Source organism: Vicugna pacos, chromosome 3 (assembly GCF_048564905.1).
Source record: "Vicugna pacos chromosome 3, VicPac4, whole genome shotgun sequence".
In the NCBI taxonomy this organism is placed as follows: domain Eukaryota; kingdom Metazoa; phylum Chordata; class Mammalia; order Artiodactyla; family Camelidae; genus Vicugna; species Vicugna pacos.
The window spans coordinates 14,876,657-14,894,931 of record NC_132989.1 but is presented as its reverse complement, the minus strand read 5'-3'; the positions used below and the strand labels follow the sequence as shown (position 1 = coordinate 14,894,931).

At 52.5% G+C, this 18,275-nt stretch overlaps 2 protein-coding genes across 5 annotated transcripts in view; one reads left to right on the top strand and one right to left on the bottom strand.

Moving 5' to 3' along the window:
• Positions 1–10,158, top strand: part of HMGXB3 (HMG-box containing 3) — a 52,172-nt gene extending 42,014 nt beyond the window's left edge. For 3 of the 4 annotated variants that reach the window (XM_072954924.1, XM_072954931.1, XM_072954913.1), the window contains 5 exons: positions 656–875; positions 2,220–2,353; positions 3,084–3,200; positions 4,339–4,548; positions 8,835–10,158. In XM_072954924.1, coding sequence (XP_072811025.1) covers positions 656–875; positions 2,220–2,353; positions 3,084–3,200; positions 4,339–4,548; positions 8,835–9,302 — 1,149 coding nt within the window. In that variant the 3' untranslated portion in view covers positions 9,303–10,158. The remainder of the gene's footprint in view (positions 1–655; positions 876–2,219; positions 2,354–3,083; positions 3,201–4,338; positions 4,549–8,834) is intronic. The other variant, XM_072954935.1, reaches the window with a different exon arrangement.
• A 134-nt stretch (positions 10,159–10,292) lies between these two features.
• Positions 10,293–18,275, bottom strand: part of CSF1R (colony stimulating factor 1 receptor) — a 28,185-nt gene continuing 20,202 nt past the window's right edge. Inside the window, exons 11-21 of the mRNA XM_006204450.4 lie at positions 17,683–17,809; positions 17,460–17,564; positions 16,923–17,033; positions 16,076–16,238; positions 13,950–14,041; positions 13,767–13,864; positions 13,037–13,159; positions 12,845–12,956; positions 12,145–12,244; positions 11,204–11,312; positions 10,293–11,101 (exon numbers count right to left, since the gene is read on the bottom strand). Coding sequence (XP_006204512.2) covers positions 10,961–11,101; positions 11,204–11,312; positions 12,145–12,244; positions 12,845–12,956; positions 13,037–13,159; positions 13,767–13,864; positions 13,950–14,041; positions 16,076–16,238; positions 16,923–17,033; positions 17,460–17,564; positions 17,683–17,809 — 1,281 coding nt within the window. The 3' untranslated portion in view covers positions 10,293–10,960. The remainder of the gene's footprint in view (positions 11,102–11,203; positions 11,313–12,144; positions 12,245–12,844; positions 12,957–13,036; positions 13,160–13,766; positions 13,865–13,949; positions 14,042–16,075; positions 16,239–16,922; positions 17,034–17,459; positions 17,565–17,682; positions 17,810–18,275) is intronic.

Here is an 18,275-nt window from a genome sequence, read left to right as displayed (position 1 = left end):
GATGAGGTAATAGGATCAGGATCCTCAACTTTAAATTGAATAGCGCAGTGCTAGGTGCTGACAGTAAGTAGATGAGTAAACGCCGCATGAGGTAGAGGAGGCAGCTGTGTGCTGGCAGGGTCTGGGAGGAACTTCGGAGGAGGTAAGGGATCAACAGGGCCTTGCACGTGGGTAGAATGCCAGTAAATTTTACTGTGATGATTCCTGCCAGCCAAGCATAGGGATTAAGGGCTTGGGTTTTGTAACTAGATCTTTGTTCACATTCTTGTCCTGTCCCTCACTCCACTAGTCTCACCTTAGACACCCTCAGGCTTGTATAGTAGTAGCTAATTAGCCAATATCCGGCACATGACAGGTACTCAGTGGTAGTTCCCCTTTCCTTGGTGGGGCAGGGAAGAAGACGTGAATAAAGGCATAGATGCAGAAGGGACTTCAGTCTTGGGGAGTGCTGTGTTACAAGAGAAAGGAGTGAGGCCAAGGGGCAGTTAGGTTCTAAGATGCCCGATTAGAGGCGTCTCGGCAGTACATGGCTGTCGGACTCCTTCCTCCTGCTCAGCTTTGGTTCCCTGAGAATGTTGAGAAAGTACGTTGTTGTGTTACTGATGTTCTTTGTCTCCTACAGTTCTTTGTCTCCTTTTTTATCCTGACCTTTTAGTTCACCTGGCCTGAGTTCCTGTCCTCTAGTGAGGTAAACGTGGAGGACTTCTGGGCCACGATGGAGACAGAAGTGATTGAGCAGGTGGCCTTCCCTGCCAGCATCCCTATCACCAAGTTTGATGCCTCTGTTATTGCCCCCTTCTTCCCACCACTCATGAGAGGAGCTGTGGTCGTCAACACTGAGAAAGACAAAAACCTGGATGTGCAGCCAGTACCTGGTAAGGCCACCTGGTGGCTGCCTGGGGTCAGGGAAGGGTTCCGTCTAGTCTGGAACACGGTCTATGGCCAGACAGCACACATGGTTGAGAGGGGGCCAGGCCCACCTAGGGGACTCTTTGGAAAGATAATGACAACCTGTGACAAAATGTCCTGGAAATAAAAGTCACGTGCAGAATTTTGAAGAGCTGCCAGCCACACTGAATCAGAGTGACCCACATAGCCCACTGTCAGCCTTCTGTTCCCAGAAGTGGTGAATAGTGGGAATCCTCTGAAAAATGCTGGTGGTAAGGCTCCAACCCCAAAGATTCTCACTGAGAGAGGGAGAGGGAGGCCAGGGAGTCTGCCTTCTAAACAGGTCTTTCAGATGATTTTGCAGATGCTCTATGGTTATACATTGAGAAGCCCAGGACGAGCCCTTGAGGGCATTGGTTTCTGATAATTTGGGTTTGATTCCCAGCCATGCCACTTAGCTGTGTGACCTCCGCCAAATCCCTTGATTACCCTGAACCTCTGTCTCATCATTTACAAAGGGGACATGATATTACTACTCACTTCCTAGGTGGCTGTAAGGGTTGAGTTAAATAGTTTTCTACTTTTTTTTTCTAACTGCAGCTCAGAGTAAAAAATATATTCTACACCGTGACTCAGCATGGTGCTCATACAAGTCAGGACATATGTGCGTATCTGTAACTAAAAGAACTTTCATTACGGCAGTATTTCCCTTCATCAAATGCAATATACTTTCTATGTTATTTCGTTTTTAAAATCCTGGGTATGACCTGCTTAATTGATTTTGTAAGTTTTTAATATGTTGCAATCTGCTGGTTCCCAAACACTGTTTTCTAAAAACATTAGATACTGAGGGTCCCGCCTCATATTTGCTGCTTCAAGGTCCAGGAATTGTTTTTTTGTTTTTTTTTTGTTTGTTGTTGTTGTTGTTGTTTAAGGCCCCACATAGTTCTGTTGATTAGCAGGTTCAGGAACATAGTGTATAAAGAGAGTGTTTAAAATGAGAGCTACTGCTTCTCTCATTGCTGCAGTTGTGGTAAATATCTGAGGTCTTGGTTCTGAAAAGCCTTAAGAAGTTATAAGTGACCCTTTCTGGGGTTCTTTGCAAGGGTGCTCTGCTGGAATCTCTCCTAGACATTCAGTGGCAGAAAGACTTCAGATATCTATAGAAGTCCTAAGACCTGGCCATGAGTCCACCTCCCTGAGCACCCAGGGCAGAGCTCTGGGTAGAGCCTGCTCTGCTGTAGGCCTGGTTCCCTTGTTCCCATCCTCGCGCCTTATGGCCACTGGTGGCTGGCGGCAGCGCCCTCCCGTTAGCACGTTGTCTCTTGCAGGCAATGGCAGTGCCCTGGTGAGGCTGCTCCAGGAGGGCGCCTGCAAGCTGGAGGAGATCGGCTCCTACAGTGAGGAGGAGCTGCGGTGCCTGCTGAGGCAATGTGGCGTCCCTTTTGGGGCAGAAGACTCCAAGGTGAGCATCAGAGTGGCACTGGAGTTAGGGACTTGGGGAGCAGGCTGGTGGGCCATTTTTCTGGGTAGGCCTATCAATATCTGTGCCAGGGTGCCTGTGCTGGGCAGAGAGTGCTAGTGGGCAGGACGGCCTGGGAGATAGCAGCCTGGTCATGACCTGCAGGTGAGGCCATCCCTCCTGTCCAGTCAGTTCCTCTGCTGAAGGTGGTGAGTCCAGACTCTGGGTCCAGAATCCAGGCTCTCCCACCTACTGTGTGTGACCTTGGATAAGCTATGTCATATTTCTGAGCCTCATTTTCCTTGTTTATACAATGTCTGATTATCACACATCCAGGCTCTTAGAAAATGAGTGCAGTTGCATCCAGAGAGAGAGAATGTGTTTTATGCATACATTATTTACTTCCCTTCATTCTGCTGTGCTCTGAAAACTTTATGCTTCCTTCAGGTTCAGACTCAAACGTTAGCTCCTCTTTGAAGGTTTCCCTGCCTTGTGAAAAGTCGGGAGAACCCAGGCCTTAAGAGTCCGACAGCTTGGTCAGGCTGGCTGGCTCTTTCTGTGACCTGGTCCTTTCAGGGCCTCTATCTCTACCTAGAGGATATTGGGCTGGTGTGGCTCCAAGGCCCACTCTGGCCTTCACAGTTGATTGTCTTCCTTTGAGCGTTTGGTGGTGTGTACCAGGCCTCGTCCCTCAGCATTTACTGCTGTGTTTAATCTTGTCCTTCTGCTCTAGGACCAGCTCTGCTTCTCCTTGTTGGCTCTCTATGAATCTGTACAGAATGGAGCCAGAGCTAGACAGCCCCCACCTCATCTCACAGGGGGTAAAATCTACAAGGTTTGCCCCCATCAGGTAAGAGGGTAATGAGGAGGAGCTCGGGGTGGACTTATTCATGTCGCTTTGCCCACACGCAGAGGATCTGATCTTGCTTGTTCTGGGAGTTGCACTTAGGTCAGTGGGCAGCTGTGGAGTAGCTCCTTATGGATTTTCTTCTGAGAGTGATGAGGGGCCCATTGGATGGTTTGAATGGGAAGTGTCTGATTTTGGTTTTTTAGGCAGATCACTGCTTACATCTGTTGAATGCACAGTGTAGGAGCCAGGATAATTCTGGAAAGGGACAGAGTTGTCCTGACCTGGGGAGAGGCCAGGGTAGAAAAACCTCTGAACAAGTACTAAGCTGGGGAGATGGCTTCGCAGAGCCTTCAGTTCATGGAGGTGTGTGAGTGGGCAAGGCGACTGGCTGTCGAGAGTCAGGTGGTCAACCCCTTTACCAGAAGCTGAGTCTGAGGGTCATGCTTGATGCCTCTACCCTGGCAGGTCAGAGCGTGCTCTGAACATTGTGTTCATGTGACGGAAGTCCTGCTCATGCGAAGCACTTGACAACACAGGGACATGAGAGCTCTAGGACTTGGGGCTGTGCTGGGGTGGCAGTGTTACTTGGAGGCGACAGTCATGACTGGTAGATGTGGAGGAAGGTAGAGGCAGTTTTCCAGTGTCCACACAGCTACCCAGCATTTGAGTGGCGTTCTGTCAGTGGAGGTGTAGCCTACATCAGGGGTGCCCATGTGGACAGCACATCAGAGTCTGCTGGGGAGCTGCTTGGACTCCACCCCCAAAGCCTCATTCCTTAGATTTGGAATACCTCCATTTTTAACCTGATCTTAACTGCTGGTGCTGTGCACCTTGGGAACCATTGGGCTTAGATGGTGCAGGGTGGGGGTTGGAGCAGATTCCAGAGGTTGGGGAGCAGAGACTTTGAGACTCAGCTGAGGATTGGATGCTCCCAGCTCTTCTGGCTGGAGTGCAGAAATGAGCTGGCGACTTCGTTTAGTGAGAGAAGTAGGAGGGAAGCTGAATTCCATGGGCTCAGGTAGGATTGCCACAGCTTCAGTCATGAATCCTGCTTGTTCATCTTCGTAGTAACGAAGTAGTGAACTTAACTTTGAAGATTGGCTTCTCACTCTGTGCTGTGTGTACATCTCCCTGCCAGGTGGTCTGTGGCTCCAAGTATCTGGTGCGGGGCGAGAGTGCCCTCGACCACGTGGATCTGCTCGTCTCTTCCCGTCATTGGCCGCCTGTGTATGTGGTAGACATGGCCGCGCCAGTAGCCCTCTGTGCTGACCTCTGCTACCCAGAGCTGACCAACCAGATGTGGGGGAGGAATCAGGGCTGTTTCTCTAGCCCGACTGAGCCACCTGTGGTGAGTTCCTTTTGGAGGAAGAGAAGAGGGAGGAGAAGATATTTGAGGAGGGGATTTGATGAGAAATTTGAGGAGACAAAGAAAGGAGAGGAGATTGGAGGACTGGAGAGGAGATTTGAGATTTGACTTGATTGGAGGGGAGAAGATTTGATGAGATTGGAGGGGATTGGAGGAGAGGAGAGATTTCAGGAGTTTGGAGGAAAAGAGGAGAGGGGAGGAGATTAGAAGACAGGACATTTGAGGAGACAATTGAAATTGAGAGGGGATTGGAGGAGGAGAGAGGAGATGAGAGGAACTGAAGGAGATTTCAGGGGAGAGGGGATTTGAGGAAAAGAGGATAGGAGAGAAGAGATTTGAGGAGAGGGGATTGGAGGAGAGGACGGGATTAGAGGTGAGGAGAGATTAGAGCGGCTTTGAGGAGAGGAGTTTGGAGAGAGGAGAGGGGATTGGAGGAGAGGAGATTGAGAGAGGAGATGAAAAGAGATTAGAGGGGATTTAAGGAGAGAAGATAAGAGGAGACAGGAGATTGGAGGAGAGGGGATTTGAAGACGAGATATGATTGAAACTGAGGAGAGGGGACTGGAGGAGAGGAGACAGAGAGGGGATTGGAGGGATTTGAGGAGAGGAGATTGGAGGAGAGGACGGGATTTCAAGAGGAGAGATTTCAGGAGAGGAGATTTGAGGAGTGAGTGGAGATTTGAGGGGCTTTGAGGAGAGGGGATTGGAGGAGAGGAGATTGAGAGAGGAGGTGAAAAGAGAGTAGAGGGGATTTAAGGAGAGAAGATGAGAGATTTAAGGAAAAGAGAGGATTTCAGGAGTGAGTGGAGATTTGAGGAAAAGAGACAGGAGATTGGAGGAGAAGGGATTTCAGGGGCTTTGAGGAGAGGAGATTGGAGGCGATTGGAGGAGAGGACGGGATTTGAGGAGAGGAGAGATTTCCGGAGAGGAGATTTGAGGGGTTTGAGGAGATTGGAGGAAAAGAGGAAAGGGGAGGAGATTTGAGGGGAGAGGAGATTTGCGGAAAAGAGGAGAGGGGAATTGAAGAGTGAGTGGAGGTTTGAGGAAAAGAGGATAGAATAGGAAATTGGAGGGGCTTTGAGGAGGAGATTGGAGATTTCAGGAGAGGAGATTTGATGGGTTTGAGGAGATTGGAGGAAAAGAGGAGAGGGGAGGAGATTAGATGACAGGACATTTGAGGAGACAATTGAAATTGAGAGGGGATTGGAGGAGGGGAGAGGAGATTTGAGGATAAGAGGAGAGGGGAGAAGATTTGAAGTCAGCAGATTTGAGGAGACTTGATGGAAATTGAGGTGAGTGCAGATGTGATGAAAAGGATAGGAGAGAAGAGATTTGAGGGATTGGAGGAGATTTGAGGAAAAGAGGACAGGAAATTTCAGGAGATTAGAGGAGAGGGGCTTTGAGGAGAGGAGATTGGAGGAAATTTGAGAGACGAGATGATAGGAGATTAGAGGGGATTTGAGAGAAGATTTCAGAGGGAGGAGGAGAGAGGAGATGAGTGGAGATTTGAGGGGCTTTGAGGAGAGGGGATGTGAGGAGATTTGATTGAAACTGTGGAGAGGAGGTTGGAGGAGAGTAGAGGAGATTAGAGGGGTTTGGAGGAGAGGACGGGATTTGAGGTGAGGAGAGATTTCCAGAGAGGAGATTTGAATGGTTGGAGGAGATTTGAAGACAAGAGATTTGAGGAGACTTGATGGAAATTGAGAGGGGATTGGAGGAGATTTGAGGAAAAGAGGAGAGGGGAATTGAGGAGCGAGTGGAGATTTGAAGAAAAGAGGATAGAAGAGATTTGAGGAGATTGGAGGAGGGGAGATTTGAGGAGACTTGATGGAAATTTGAGAGGGGATTGGAGGAGATTTGAGGAAAAACGGACAGGAGGTTGGAGGAGAGGGGATTTGAGGGGCTTAAGGAGAGGAGATAGATATGATTGAAACTGAGGAGACGGGACTGGAGGAGAGAAGATGAGAAGAGATTGGAGGGGAATTGAGTGAGTGGAGATTTGAGGAAAAGAGGATAGAAGAGAAGAGAGTTGAGGAATTGGAGATTTGAGGAGATTGGAGAGAAGAAAGGGATTTGAGGAAATTTGATTGAAACTGAGGAGAGGGAATTGGAGAGGAGATTGGAGGAGATTTGAAGAGACTTGATGGAAATTGAGGGGATTGGAGGAGGGGAGAGGAGATGAGAGGGAGTGGAGGAGATAGAACTTGAGTGAGTGGAGATTTGAGGAAAAGAGGACAGAAGATTTGAGGAGATTGGAGGAGAGGGGATTTGAGGAGATTTGAAGACAGGAGATTTGAGATTTGACTGAAACCGAGAAGAGGAGATTGGAGGAAATTTGAGAGAGGAGATGAGAGGAGATTGGAGGGGATTTGAGGAGAGAAGATTTCAGAGGGAGGAGGAGAGAGGAGACAGGAGAGGGGAGGAGATTTGGAGGAGCAAGTGGAGATTTGAGGAAAATAGGATGAGAGAGGAGATTTGATTGAAACTGAGGAGAGGGGATTGGAGGAGAGGACGGGATTAGAGGTGAGGAGAGATTTCCGGAGAGGAGATTTGAGGAGAGTAGAGGATATTAGAGGAGATTGGAGGGGTTTGGAGGAGAGGACATGATTTCGAGAGGAGATTTGAGGAGTGAATGGAGATTTGAGGGGATTGGAGGAGAGGAGATTGAGAGAGGAGATGAAAAGGGATTAGAGGGGATTTAAGGAGAGGAGAGAGGAGAGGAGAGATTTAAGGAAAAGAGGGGATTTCAGGAAAAGAGACAGGAGATTTGAGATTGGAGGAGAGGGTATTTCAGGGGCTTTGAGGAGAGGAGATTGGAAGAGAGAGGAGAGGGGATTTGAGGAGATATGATTGAAACTGAGCAGAGGGGATTGGAGGGGTTTGAGGAGCAAGTGGAGATTTGAGGAAAAGAGGATAAAAGGAGATTTGAGGGGTTTGAGGAGATTGGAGATTTGAAGACAGGAGATTTGAAGAGACTTGATGGAAATTGAGATTGGAGGAAAAGAGGGAACGTGAGGAGTAAGTGGAGATTTGAGGAAAAGAGGATAGAAGAGAAGAGAGTTGAGGAATTGGAGATTGGAGAGAAGAAGGGGATTTGTGGAGATTTGATTGAAACTGAGGAGAGGAGATTGGAGGTGATTGGAGGAGAGGACGGGATTTGAGGAGAGGAGACTGGAGGAGATTTGAAGAGACTTGATGGAAATTGAGGGGATTTGAGGAGGGGAGAGGAGATGAGAGGGATTGGAGGAGATGGAACTTAAGGAGTGAGTGGAGATTGGAGGAGAGAGGAGAGGGGATTTGAGGAGAGTTGAAGACAGGAGATTTGGGATTTGATTGAAACCGAGGAGAGGAGATTGGAGGAGATTAGAGGGGATTTGAGGAGAGAAGATTTCAGAGGGAGGAGGAGAGAGGAGATTGGAGGAGTGGAGATTTGAGGAAATTAGGATAAGAGAAGAGATTTGAGATTTGATTGAAACTGAGGAGAGGAGATTGGAGGAAATTAGGAGATGAGAGGGGAGATTTGAAGACAGGAGACTTGATGGAAATTGAGAGGGGATTGAAGGAGGAGAGGGAATTGAGTGAGTGGAGATTTGATTTGAGGAAAAGGACAGGAAGTTTGAGGAGATTGGAGGAGAGGGGATTTGAGGAGGAGATTTCAGAGGGAGGAGGAGAGAGGAGATAGGAAGAGACAGGAGAGGAGAGGAGATTGGAGGAGATTTGAGGAAGAGAGGCTAGAATAGGAGATTTGAGGGGCTTTGAGGAGAGGAGATTGGAGAGGGGAGTTGAGGTTTGATTGAAACTGAGGAGAGGGAATTGGAGGAGAGGAGAGATTTCAGGAGAGGAGATTTGAGGAGACTTGATGGAAATTGAGAGGGGATTGGAGGAGGGGAGAGGAGATGAGAGGGATTGGAAATTTGAGGGGAGAGGGGATTTGAGGAGTGAGTGGAGATTTGAGGAAAAGAGGATAGGAGAGAAGAGATTTGAGGGATTGGAGATTTGAGGGGCTTTGAGGAGAGGAGCTCTTTCCGGAGTGGAAACCCGAACCCAGCAGGCTTACCTTGGTCCATAGGGTTCCGGCACATGAGATTTTATTTGCTTTATGTATGTATGCTCTGTGGTGACAGCAAGTTTATACTTTATTGATGCTTTATGCTGACAGGAAGGTTTAAACACCGCTGGCGTAGCCCATAGCCTTCACTCTCACCTACCACACAGCTCCTGTCTTAGCAGTTCCCTTGTGTCACAGTGGCTTGTTACCTCCCTTCTAGAGCATGTCCTGCCCAGAACTCTCGGACCAGCATTATACCGTGGACATCACAGAGGCTGAACACTCTGTCCAGCACCCAGTCACCAAGACTGCCACACGGCGCATTGTCCATGCAGGCACACAGCCCAGTCCTGGTGACCCCAGTGCTGGGCATCACTCCTTGGCCCTGTGTCCTGAGTTGGCACCCTATGCCACCATCTTGGCCTCCATTGCAGATAGCAGAACAAACAGCGTCCGCCGGCGGCCCATTGCCTTTGACAACGCGACCCACTATTACCTCTACAACCGCCTCATGGACTTCCTCACCAGCCGTGAGATTGTCAACCGGCAGATCCACGACATTGTGCAGAGCTGCCAGCCTGGTGAGGTGGTCATCCGTGACACCCTCTACCGCCTTGGGGTTGCTCAGATCAAGACAGAGACGGAAGAGGATGGTGAGGAAGAGGAGGGGGCCACAGCCACAGAATAAGCCAGGCTCTCGTACAGGAACCGCACCATCTCTCAAGCCATAGTGAGGCCCTTGCCCGAGTTAGATCTGTCTAGGGGACCGGCCTCTTACGCTGGGACTGACCAAAGAGCTTCCATTTCCTGAGCACTGTGGGGCCTGGGGTCCTTGGTCTCAACCTTCCGGGCGTCAGGAGAGGCACCGGGACACTCCTTACCCCGAGAGTGCACTTGAGGGGGCACCATACGTTCAGCAGAGGAGATTGGAGGAGAGGGGAGGCTGGGAGCTGCTGACTGCCTGGGGTGCAGTTGGGGTCGGGGTGGAGGTCCTGGGTGCACCAAGGTTGTGGAAGTTTCCCTTCCCACCCAGTTTCAAGCCCCTGTGGTCTCTTACCTTTGACTAAGGCAAGACTTGGGGGCTTTATTAGCCCAGGGGGGTCCCTTTGGGTTCTTGATTCTCCCAGAGGAGGATTGGATTTTCCTCCTGTTCCTCCTGCACCTACATCTGGGGGAAGTGGAGGTGGGAGAAACCGTGAGCTCGGGCTCTCTTCCAGGACTGTCCTCTCCGCCCTGAGCTTTGAGGAAGAGGATCCTCTCCTCCACTCCCTGGCCACTGCCGCCTACATCCTCTGGGCCCTGGACCCTCACCACAGAGGGGATGTGGCCCTTGAGTATGACATAACCTGGCGGCAGTAGGAGAAACTCCCTTCTGTGAAGGGGAAGCAGACTGGGCTGTAAGGAAACAGCGGGACTGGCTCAAGTGCCCAGGGTTTGCTTAGGGCACGGGAATTGGCCGTGTTATTTAATTTATTGAGAGGAGTGGAATCGGTGGCTTTTTTCCCCTCCCTCTTCCCCCGACCAGAATAAAGTTTATTAAATTATCTGGTTGTGGTGCAGCAAGAGTCAGTTCCATCCTTACTGAGTAGAGCTGTGTGCTGGGCCTCCTGTGGTCCTGGGACGGTCGGTCACAGGGAAGCCGCAGGCTCTCAGGTGGCACAAAAAACCAGAGGCCAGCTGAGTTAATGTGGTTAGTTTAATGCCGACAGACCTCCCACAGCGTGATTGTTAGTTATGATGAGTCTAAGTCAACGTGAGGGAGTGTGTGCTGCTTGCTTGGTGTGGCCAGCCACATGGGTCCCCTGCCTTCCAGCTCAGAATGACAGGGGACCGGGCAGAACACCCCAAGCTTTTAGCTGCCACCTGGCTCATTGCAGTGGTACCAGACCCTGGGTGGGGCTGTGGAGAGAAGGGTAGAGGGCAGAGCGGGACAATTAGATTCTTACAAAGGAGGGGTTTCTGCTCCAAGGCTGCTCCTGGGGACGTCATAGGCACAAAACCAGTCCTTTTCCATCGAGACAGGAGGGAAGTAGGGAAGGTTACTCCTGGAAGTGGGAACAGGTTAAGAGTGAGCTGGGTGTTACCCCAGTTGTCATAGCAAACATGAGGCCACAGCATTGAGAACTGGGGGAAAGGGCGGGGCTCAGCCCCAGCCCCTGACTGGCAGTGATGGCTCAGGCCCTGGAAGTGGGATCCTCTCCCATCTCCCATGGATCCCGTGGCCCTGAGTTTCAGAACTGGGCTGAAATGATTAAGGGCAGAGTCTTTTTTCTCCACATGGTGCCCCATCCATGGAGGAGTTGAAGCTTGGAGGAGGGGAGAGGCAGTGCTTCCGTCGTCACCTCCTCAGCAGAACTGGTAGTTATTGGGCTGCAGCAGGGGCTGGGCAACATCCCCCTGCTCACAGCAGGCCAGGTGCTCACTGGAGCTCTCCTCCTCCGGCTCACTGCTGCCGCCACTGCTGCTGCTGGGCAGGTTACTGTAGTCCTGGGGTGGGGCGGGGAGGCCAGGGGATGGTCAGTCCTGACCGGGCAAGCCCAGCCCTGCCTGCTTTAGCCAGCCCCCCACCCCGAGCCTGGCCCCACTCACCCGCTCTCTCCTGTCCATTTGGGTCTGCTCCTGCAGGAGGGAGCAGATCTGCTGGAAAGTGGGTCTGTGGGTTGGCTCCAGGGCCCAGCAGGCCTGCATGATGCTGTATCTGAGGCAGGACAGAAGTTACCCGTAAGTCTGGGACTCATTACATGCACACACAGCCTACAGAGTCCTACCCAGCAGATACCAAAACCAAGTCAGAAGCGAACTTAGCACAAGATCTGTGCCAAATCCTTGGCCTGCATTATCTAATCTTCCCAGTAACCCTGGGTGGTCTCTTCATCATGCCCATTTTGACGATTGAGGAGGAAAAGCTCAGATGTTATCTTGCCCGAGCTCCTAGGATGAAGGGGCCCTCTTGCTGCTCTCAGGTAGGCTTGAGGTGAGTGGCTGGTGCCAGTGGGAGGACTGAAGTGTCTGAGGAGCTGGTTAGCCAGCTGGGTACATCAGCCTTGGCACGAAACAGCTGGGTGGCACAGGGAGCAGCGATGTGGAGAGAGTGGCTGAGGGAAGGTGCAGCGGGTGAGCCTGTGGCCAGCTTGCCCATGGAATGGCTGTGGTGAGGGCAGCAAGCCCGTGAGTAGCTGTGGTGGGCCGACTGTTGTCAGGTGGTTGGTTAAGAGGCTGCAGTGGCTGGGTGACACCACATACCACCAGGACAGATAAAAGAGAAGAGCCTTCCTTGAGGTCATAACAGTCTGACAAACATCCATCATGGTGTTAAGGGGCCCAGTTAAGAGCCCTCTTCTCTGAGAACATTCCCCCGTGCTAACCAGTGGAAACCCTGAACTTGACCTAGAGGGACTTGTCTTAGTCCACTGTTGGCGGGAAGCCTGGCCCTGGAATGCTGTGGACAGGAAGGACGGCCCACACACCTTTCAGTCCCCTCCGACCAAACCCTGGGCTCTCCTTCCTCTCTTGAGTCGTCCTTCACTTACATATTCTTTGGGGCGAATGCAGGCTGGGCCATTTGGTATCCATCCTTCACCAATTTATAGAACTTGCTGTTCACCAGGATGCCAGGGTAGGGGTTCAGTCCTGCAAAAGCAATGGTCATGTAAAAGCCCACGCCATCACCTTCCCCCATACCCACGTATAGGTGTGGAGGGGCTTGGGGTGACGGGTCCCACCAGGACTCTGATAACAGAACAGCAGCTCCTCTTAACTGCTCTTAACTATGTGTCAGGCACTGCAGGCTTAGGAACTCCTAGGAAGTTGAAAGCCTTTGCCTGGGCTCTGTCACACCCACAGGATTCTGGCACGGGGTTTGGAATAAAGTTGAAAGAGAAGTGCATTGAAGGGCTGAGCCCAAGTCCCTGTGCCTAGTGTTCCCAAGTGGGAGCTGCATCTTCAAGGGTGTGCATGTTTCAGACAATCTGGGGAAACGGCATTCTAGGAAGCAGCAACTGCACAAGCAGACAGACAGAGGAGCTGCTTGGAGGGAGTGCCTGTTGGGGTGGAGGGTCTGCCCAGCCCACACAGGAGCTGCAACACTTTGCCCATCTGCCCACCCACCAGCCCTTGTCTACCCTGACCATGGAGCATCCTTAAACTAGCATCCTTCACAAAGGCTAGAAGACCACAGATAACCAAACAGGGGTGAGCCCAAGCTGAGCCTGTGCTGGGCCAGTGGCTCACCAAGTGAGAAGATCTCCCAGAGGAGGATACCGTAGGACCAGACGTCGCTCTGAACGGTGTAGACACAGTCAAAGATGCTCTCTGGGGCCATCCATTTCACAGGTAGGCGGGCCTGGCATGGGAGACCCCAGTCACCTTGGACCCAGGCTCACCAACCCCTCCCCTGCCCAGCCCACCTGTCCCAGCACTCACGTTGCCCTTGACGATATAGTTGGAGTCATTCATGATGTCCCTAGCCAGCCCAAAGTCCCCAATCTTGGCCACACGCCCACTGGTCAGCAGAACGTTTCGGGCTGCCACATCACGGTGGATGCACTGAGGAGAAGCACTGCGGGGTTAGTCTCGGCCCCTCCCCACCTGAGCCCAAGGTGCACGAGGAACAACCAGGGCCCCAAAAGTCTTAGGGTCCTTGTTGACGGAGTGGGCATCAGTTTTGGTCCTGCATCCTGGTTTCTATCCCTACCTGCTACCAGGCCTGAGGAAGTTTAATGTGGTCAATCAGTGTTTAGAAACCACGACTCTGGCCCCCTGGCCCTGAGCAGCAGAAGCTGACTCGGAGCTAGGTGGTCTGCTCTGGCCCAGAAGCGATAAGCCCTGGAGCTGTCAGCAGCTTCTGGCCCACAGCGCTTCCTAATCGTACCAGCAGCTGCCACCGCCAGGGCCTTCCCTAAGCATGTGCACACACTGGAACCCTATTTCACCCTCTTGCCATCCTGGGATCGTGCCCCGGTGTAGAAACAGGCTCAGAGACTTAACAGTTGCTCAAAGTCACACAGCAAGTGGCAGAGGCAGCAATCAAGCTCTGGGCTCCCAGGTCTGTGCTGGGACCCACTCCCTTTTCCTCTTCCTCATCCTCACGGGGGTTCAGTTGTCTCACTGCCCTCCTGAGTGACCACATGTGGGGACCCAGTTTCCAACTCACGTTCTTGGAAGCGAGGAAGGCCATGCCCTGGGCCACCTGGCTCGAGAAGTGAAGCAGGTCACACAACTCCAGCGGCCGCCCGTCCTCCTTGTCCAGGTCTGCCGGGGAGAGAGGCATCAGGGCTGTCCCAGACTGCCCCTGCCCTGCCCAGCCCAGGCCCCAACAGCCCCGGTACCTCCTCACCTTGCTCAGAGAACGAGTCATTTGAAGAAGAAGTGGAGACCGGCCTCATCTCCACATAGGTGTCCACGCCCTGGCTGGAGAAGCCGCTGTCTCTGAAGGGGACAGAGGGCGCAGGGCTGGTCAGTCCCCGCCATGGCTGAGGCCTCTCCCAGCCTCTCAGCAGGGAAGGGAAGGGGGGCCTTGGGGTCGACCTGAACTTCCTCTTCTGACATATGCTTTCTGAGTGATCAGTGATCCCTGCTTAGCTGTCCAGGGCCAAAGCTTAGAACCTGTTGTCTTTAGGCAGCTCTGCCTGTTAGAAAGTTCTTCACTATTTCTAATGCTAACCTGGCCCTGGGAAGTTCCTCCTCCTGGTCCTTGCTCTGCCCTCAAGACCCATCTCCCTCACCACAATAAAGGTGTTAAAAAAAAAATCCTAAATAAATAAAAATTAAGAAACACAAAACACAAAAACTCCCTCTCTGTCTACACAGTGGCTCTCACTACTGGCTTCACGTTAAAATCGCCTGCCTGATACCCGGGCCACTAGATGAAAGTCTTCAGAAACTGTAGGGGCAAAACCCTGTCATTCTCACTTTTAAATCTCTCCAGGCAATTGCACCTTGCAGCCTGAGCTGAGGCCCGCTGGAGCAGAGTAGGACTTGAACTCATTCATGTGCATTAAATCACCTGGGGAATCTTACTGAAATGGAGGTGATGATTTAGCTGGTCTGGCGGGGGGGTGGTGGGGAGAGGCTGAGGTTGTGCTGGTAACAGCTCAGAAGCCTATGAGCCTGTGCTTTGTGTAGTAGGTGACATTGAGAAGCACAGCTCTGTAGACTGAATATACTGCTCCAACCAGAGGGGAGCCTGGACTTCTCACCTCCCGTCTCCGCTGTGACAGAGACGTGTCCATGCTCTAGTGCTCCCAGAGAAAGAATCCAGTGTTTTACATATGGTCTAACCATCGGAAAACTAACCCCTCCCTCAGTCTAGAAACTATTCTTCCATTAATGCAGCCTCGGACCCCATAAGCAGGATCGGTTCACATGCCACCTGCCCTTGAAATCACCTGACTCTGAATCCTTTCCCCAATCTGCAGATTTGAAGGTGGAAGCTGGTTCTCTTTCAGTTGATGTGGCCTCAGTGTCCAGCCTGTCGAGGCTCAGTGTGAGCCACCCTCTCAGAGGGGTGTCAGAGAACCAGAAGAGGAAGCGGATCCTGCCAGCCCCCATATTTGAGGTCACTGGATGGAGTGAAATGGCCTCCTTCCCCTTTTCCTCCCCAGGCTTGGCAGCTGACAGTGTGCTAGGATGGGAGCCCCGTTCTCATCCTGCTGTGGCCCCCAGCAGCCCGACTCTGAGACCCCACAAGCCCCAAGAGCGAGACTTCCAAGAGAGCAGTGTGGCTCAGGTGAGCACTGGACCAGGAGTAACAGAGCAGAACTCCAGCCAGGCTCCACCTCTGCGCCCTACTCACGAGGGACACGAAACTGGCCACTTCCTCTCTCTGGTTCCCCATGTGGCTCTTTCTGTCTGCCTCTGGGTGGCTTCCAGGAATCACAACGGTACAGAATGACAGAGCGGAAAGACCCTGAGAGGCTCAATGCCCTGACGGCTTGCTGGGAAAACTGAGGCCCAGGTGGACCAGGGATTTGGTCGGAACTATGCCATTTTACCTCTTCTCACCCAAAAAACCAACAGGCTCTGTCCCACTTCTCCACAGCGACGTGGGGGCCAGGTGTTGGCTATGCTCCAGCCCCCGGCAGCACGTGCTGTGGGACAAACAGGGCGCTCACCCCCGAGACCTGCCCAGCTCTGGCTAGGGCCCAAATGGATCCTGATGGATCTTTCATGTACATTTAAATGATGACGTCATTAACCGCTGTCTCCACAGGACTGTGAACTCCCTCATCTTTGCCTTCAGTACTCCCGGAACAGCAGGGGCTCAAATTTTTGTTGGATGGTGGAAATAAGTAGGAAAAACACTGAGCTGCCTGTACAATGTGGGTGGCTACTCCCCACAGCACAGATGGGAAGGTGAGGGCCACACAGCTACCCAGCCCTGAGCTGGCTTTGGGGACAGACTCGGGGGCCCCACCTCCCCGTCCTGGCTGGACTCCTTACTGTCCTTGGCCAGAGTACTACCTGTGGATGTATTTCTTTTCCAGGTGAATGTTCTTGTAGCCAGTGGTCACCTCAGGGTCCTGGCCTGGGCTCAGGCTGGGAACCAGCATAGCCTCAGCTTTCCTCCGCAGAAAGTTGAGCAGATCGCCGTAGCAGCAATACTCGGTGATGACCAGGACGGGGCCTAGAGCAGCCGAGAGCAGGGTGAGTGCACCCCCTAACCCACTCCCCACATGCACAGAAACGTGGGGCAAGGGGGCGACAAGAACCTGGACTGGAACTCAGAAGCCCCAGGTTCTAATCCTGACTATCTGTGAGCAGCTTTCTGCTTCACTGGGCCTCAGCCAACCCATCTGTCTAAAGCAGAACCACCTCCAAAAAACTAACTGAGGAATTCTTTCTTCAAAGGAAATCTCTGGCAGTTCCAGACTGGTCAAAGCTGCCGTAGGAAAAGAGGATGCGGGGGACTGGGAGTCCCATCAGGCCCTGGGGCACTTCTGTGGACCTCGTGGTGAGTGTCCAAGGGGCTTCTTAAAAGGTAGATTGGAAGGCGTCACTCCAGACCCACAGCATCAGACTCCCTAGAGCAGAGCCCAGGGATCTGCATGCACTCTTAGCTCCTTTTCCGGGTAACTCTGATGCCCACTATGTCTGACAGCCCCTGATAAGAGCTCAAAGAACTATTATCCATAAGCAACTTCTGACCAGTCCAGGCACCTGGCCTAGAAGTTTAAGGGATGCTGAGACAGAGATCCTACCTTCACTTAGAGGCGATGGGAAGGGAAAGATGGAGTGGGTAGCCCTGGGGCCCTCAGACATCCAAGAGGCTCCAAGACCATGGGCCCCCACGCCTGCCAAGGCCCCTCACCTCCATGGGTGCAGGCTCCCAGAAGGTTGACTATGTTCTCATGCTGGCCCAGGTGACTCATGATCTTCAGTTCCGACATGAGGGCCTCTTTCTCGTCAGCGTGAGCCGTGGCTGGGAGATCCAGAGGAGCAAAGCAGAGGATATCCAGATCCCCAAAGTGATCAGAGGTCGAAAGAGGCATGAGAATTGCAGACACACAGATGGGAATTATGGAGTGAGAGAGAGAGAGAGAGAGAGGAGAGCGAGCCTGTCACTGAGCTGGTCTTGGGTGGCAGGAGGCCAAGCTGTGGCCAGGCCCTGACCCAGGGTGGCCTCTGTGCACCCCAGCCCCTTTGGGGCCCAGTCAGAAGCCCTTCCACATCCAGGAGTTCGAGGGAGCCTGGAGCTCACATAGGAAGCCTGGAGTCCTCGCCTCAATCCTGGGCTCTGACAGGCTGAAAACGTGGGTGATGCCCTTGTGACAACAGGGCAGGCTCCCCTAGTATACACCGCCTCCCACCCACTCCCCTAAATTCCCCAAGCCCTTCCCTCACTCACACTTCAGCATCTTCACAGCCACCTTCAGGACAGCATCTTCCTTGCCCAGACCAAAGGCTGTGGCTTCTACCACCTTCCCAAAGGCACCGGCTCCGAGGGTCTTACCTGTCACACACACACAGACCCCCTTAGGTCCCCAGGAGCCAAAAGGCCCTCTGAGGGACCGCAGGCTGCCTTTAGCTCACGCTGGCCCTGTGACGGGAGGGCGGAGATCCCTGCTCACCGAACTGCAGGTTGTTTCGGGGGAACTCCCACTTCTCGTTGTAGGGCAGCTGGGTGGGGTCGATGAAGGTGTAGCTGTTGCCCTCGTAGCTCTCGATGATCTTCCAGCGCACCTGGTACTTGGGCTTCTGCAGGAGGGGAGGAAGGAAGCACGTGTCCGCCAGGCCTGGCAGGTGGGTCTTGGATCTCATCCCGACCCCAGAGGGCAGGGGTGGGCAGTCCCAGGGCACAGCAGGAGGAGGTGAGTGTGGTCTGTGACTTGCTGAGAGGGGCTGGGTCATCCCATGCCCCTGGCACTGACATTCCAGTCCGTGCCTGGCTTGGCCGGACCACAGGGCCATCCCTTCTCCAAGGCTCGGTTTCCCTGTTTATTGAAAGACTTGCACAGGACCGCCTCTGAGGGCCTTGAGAGCTCTGATAATTTGGTAATTCCTGAGCCAGGAAGGAGGGTGGAACTGTACATCTATCCATCCAAGTATTATTATTTTCAATTGTGGTAAGACACATCGCAAAATTTACCGTCTCAACCATTTTGGGGCATACTGTCAGCAGTGTTAAGTACGTTCATATGGCTGTGCAATTAACCTTCAAATC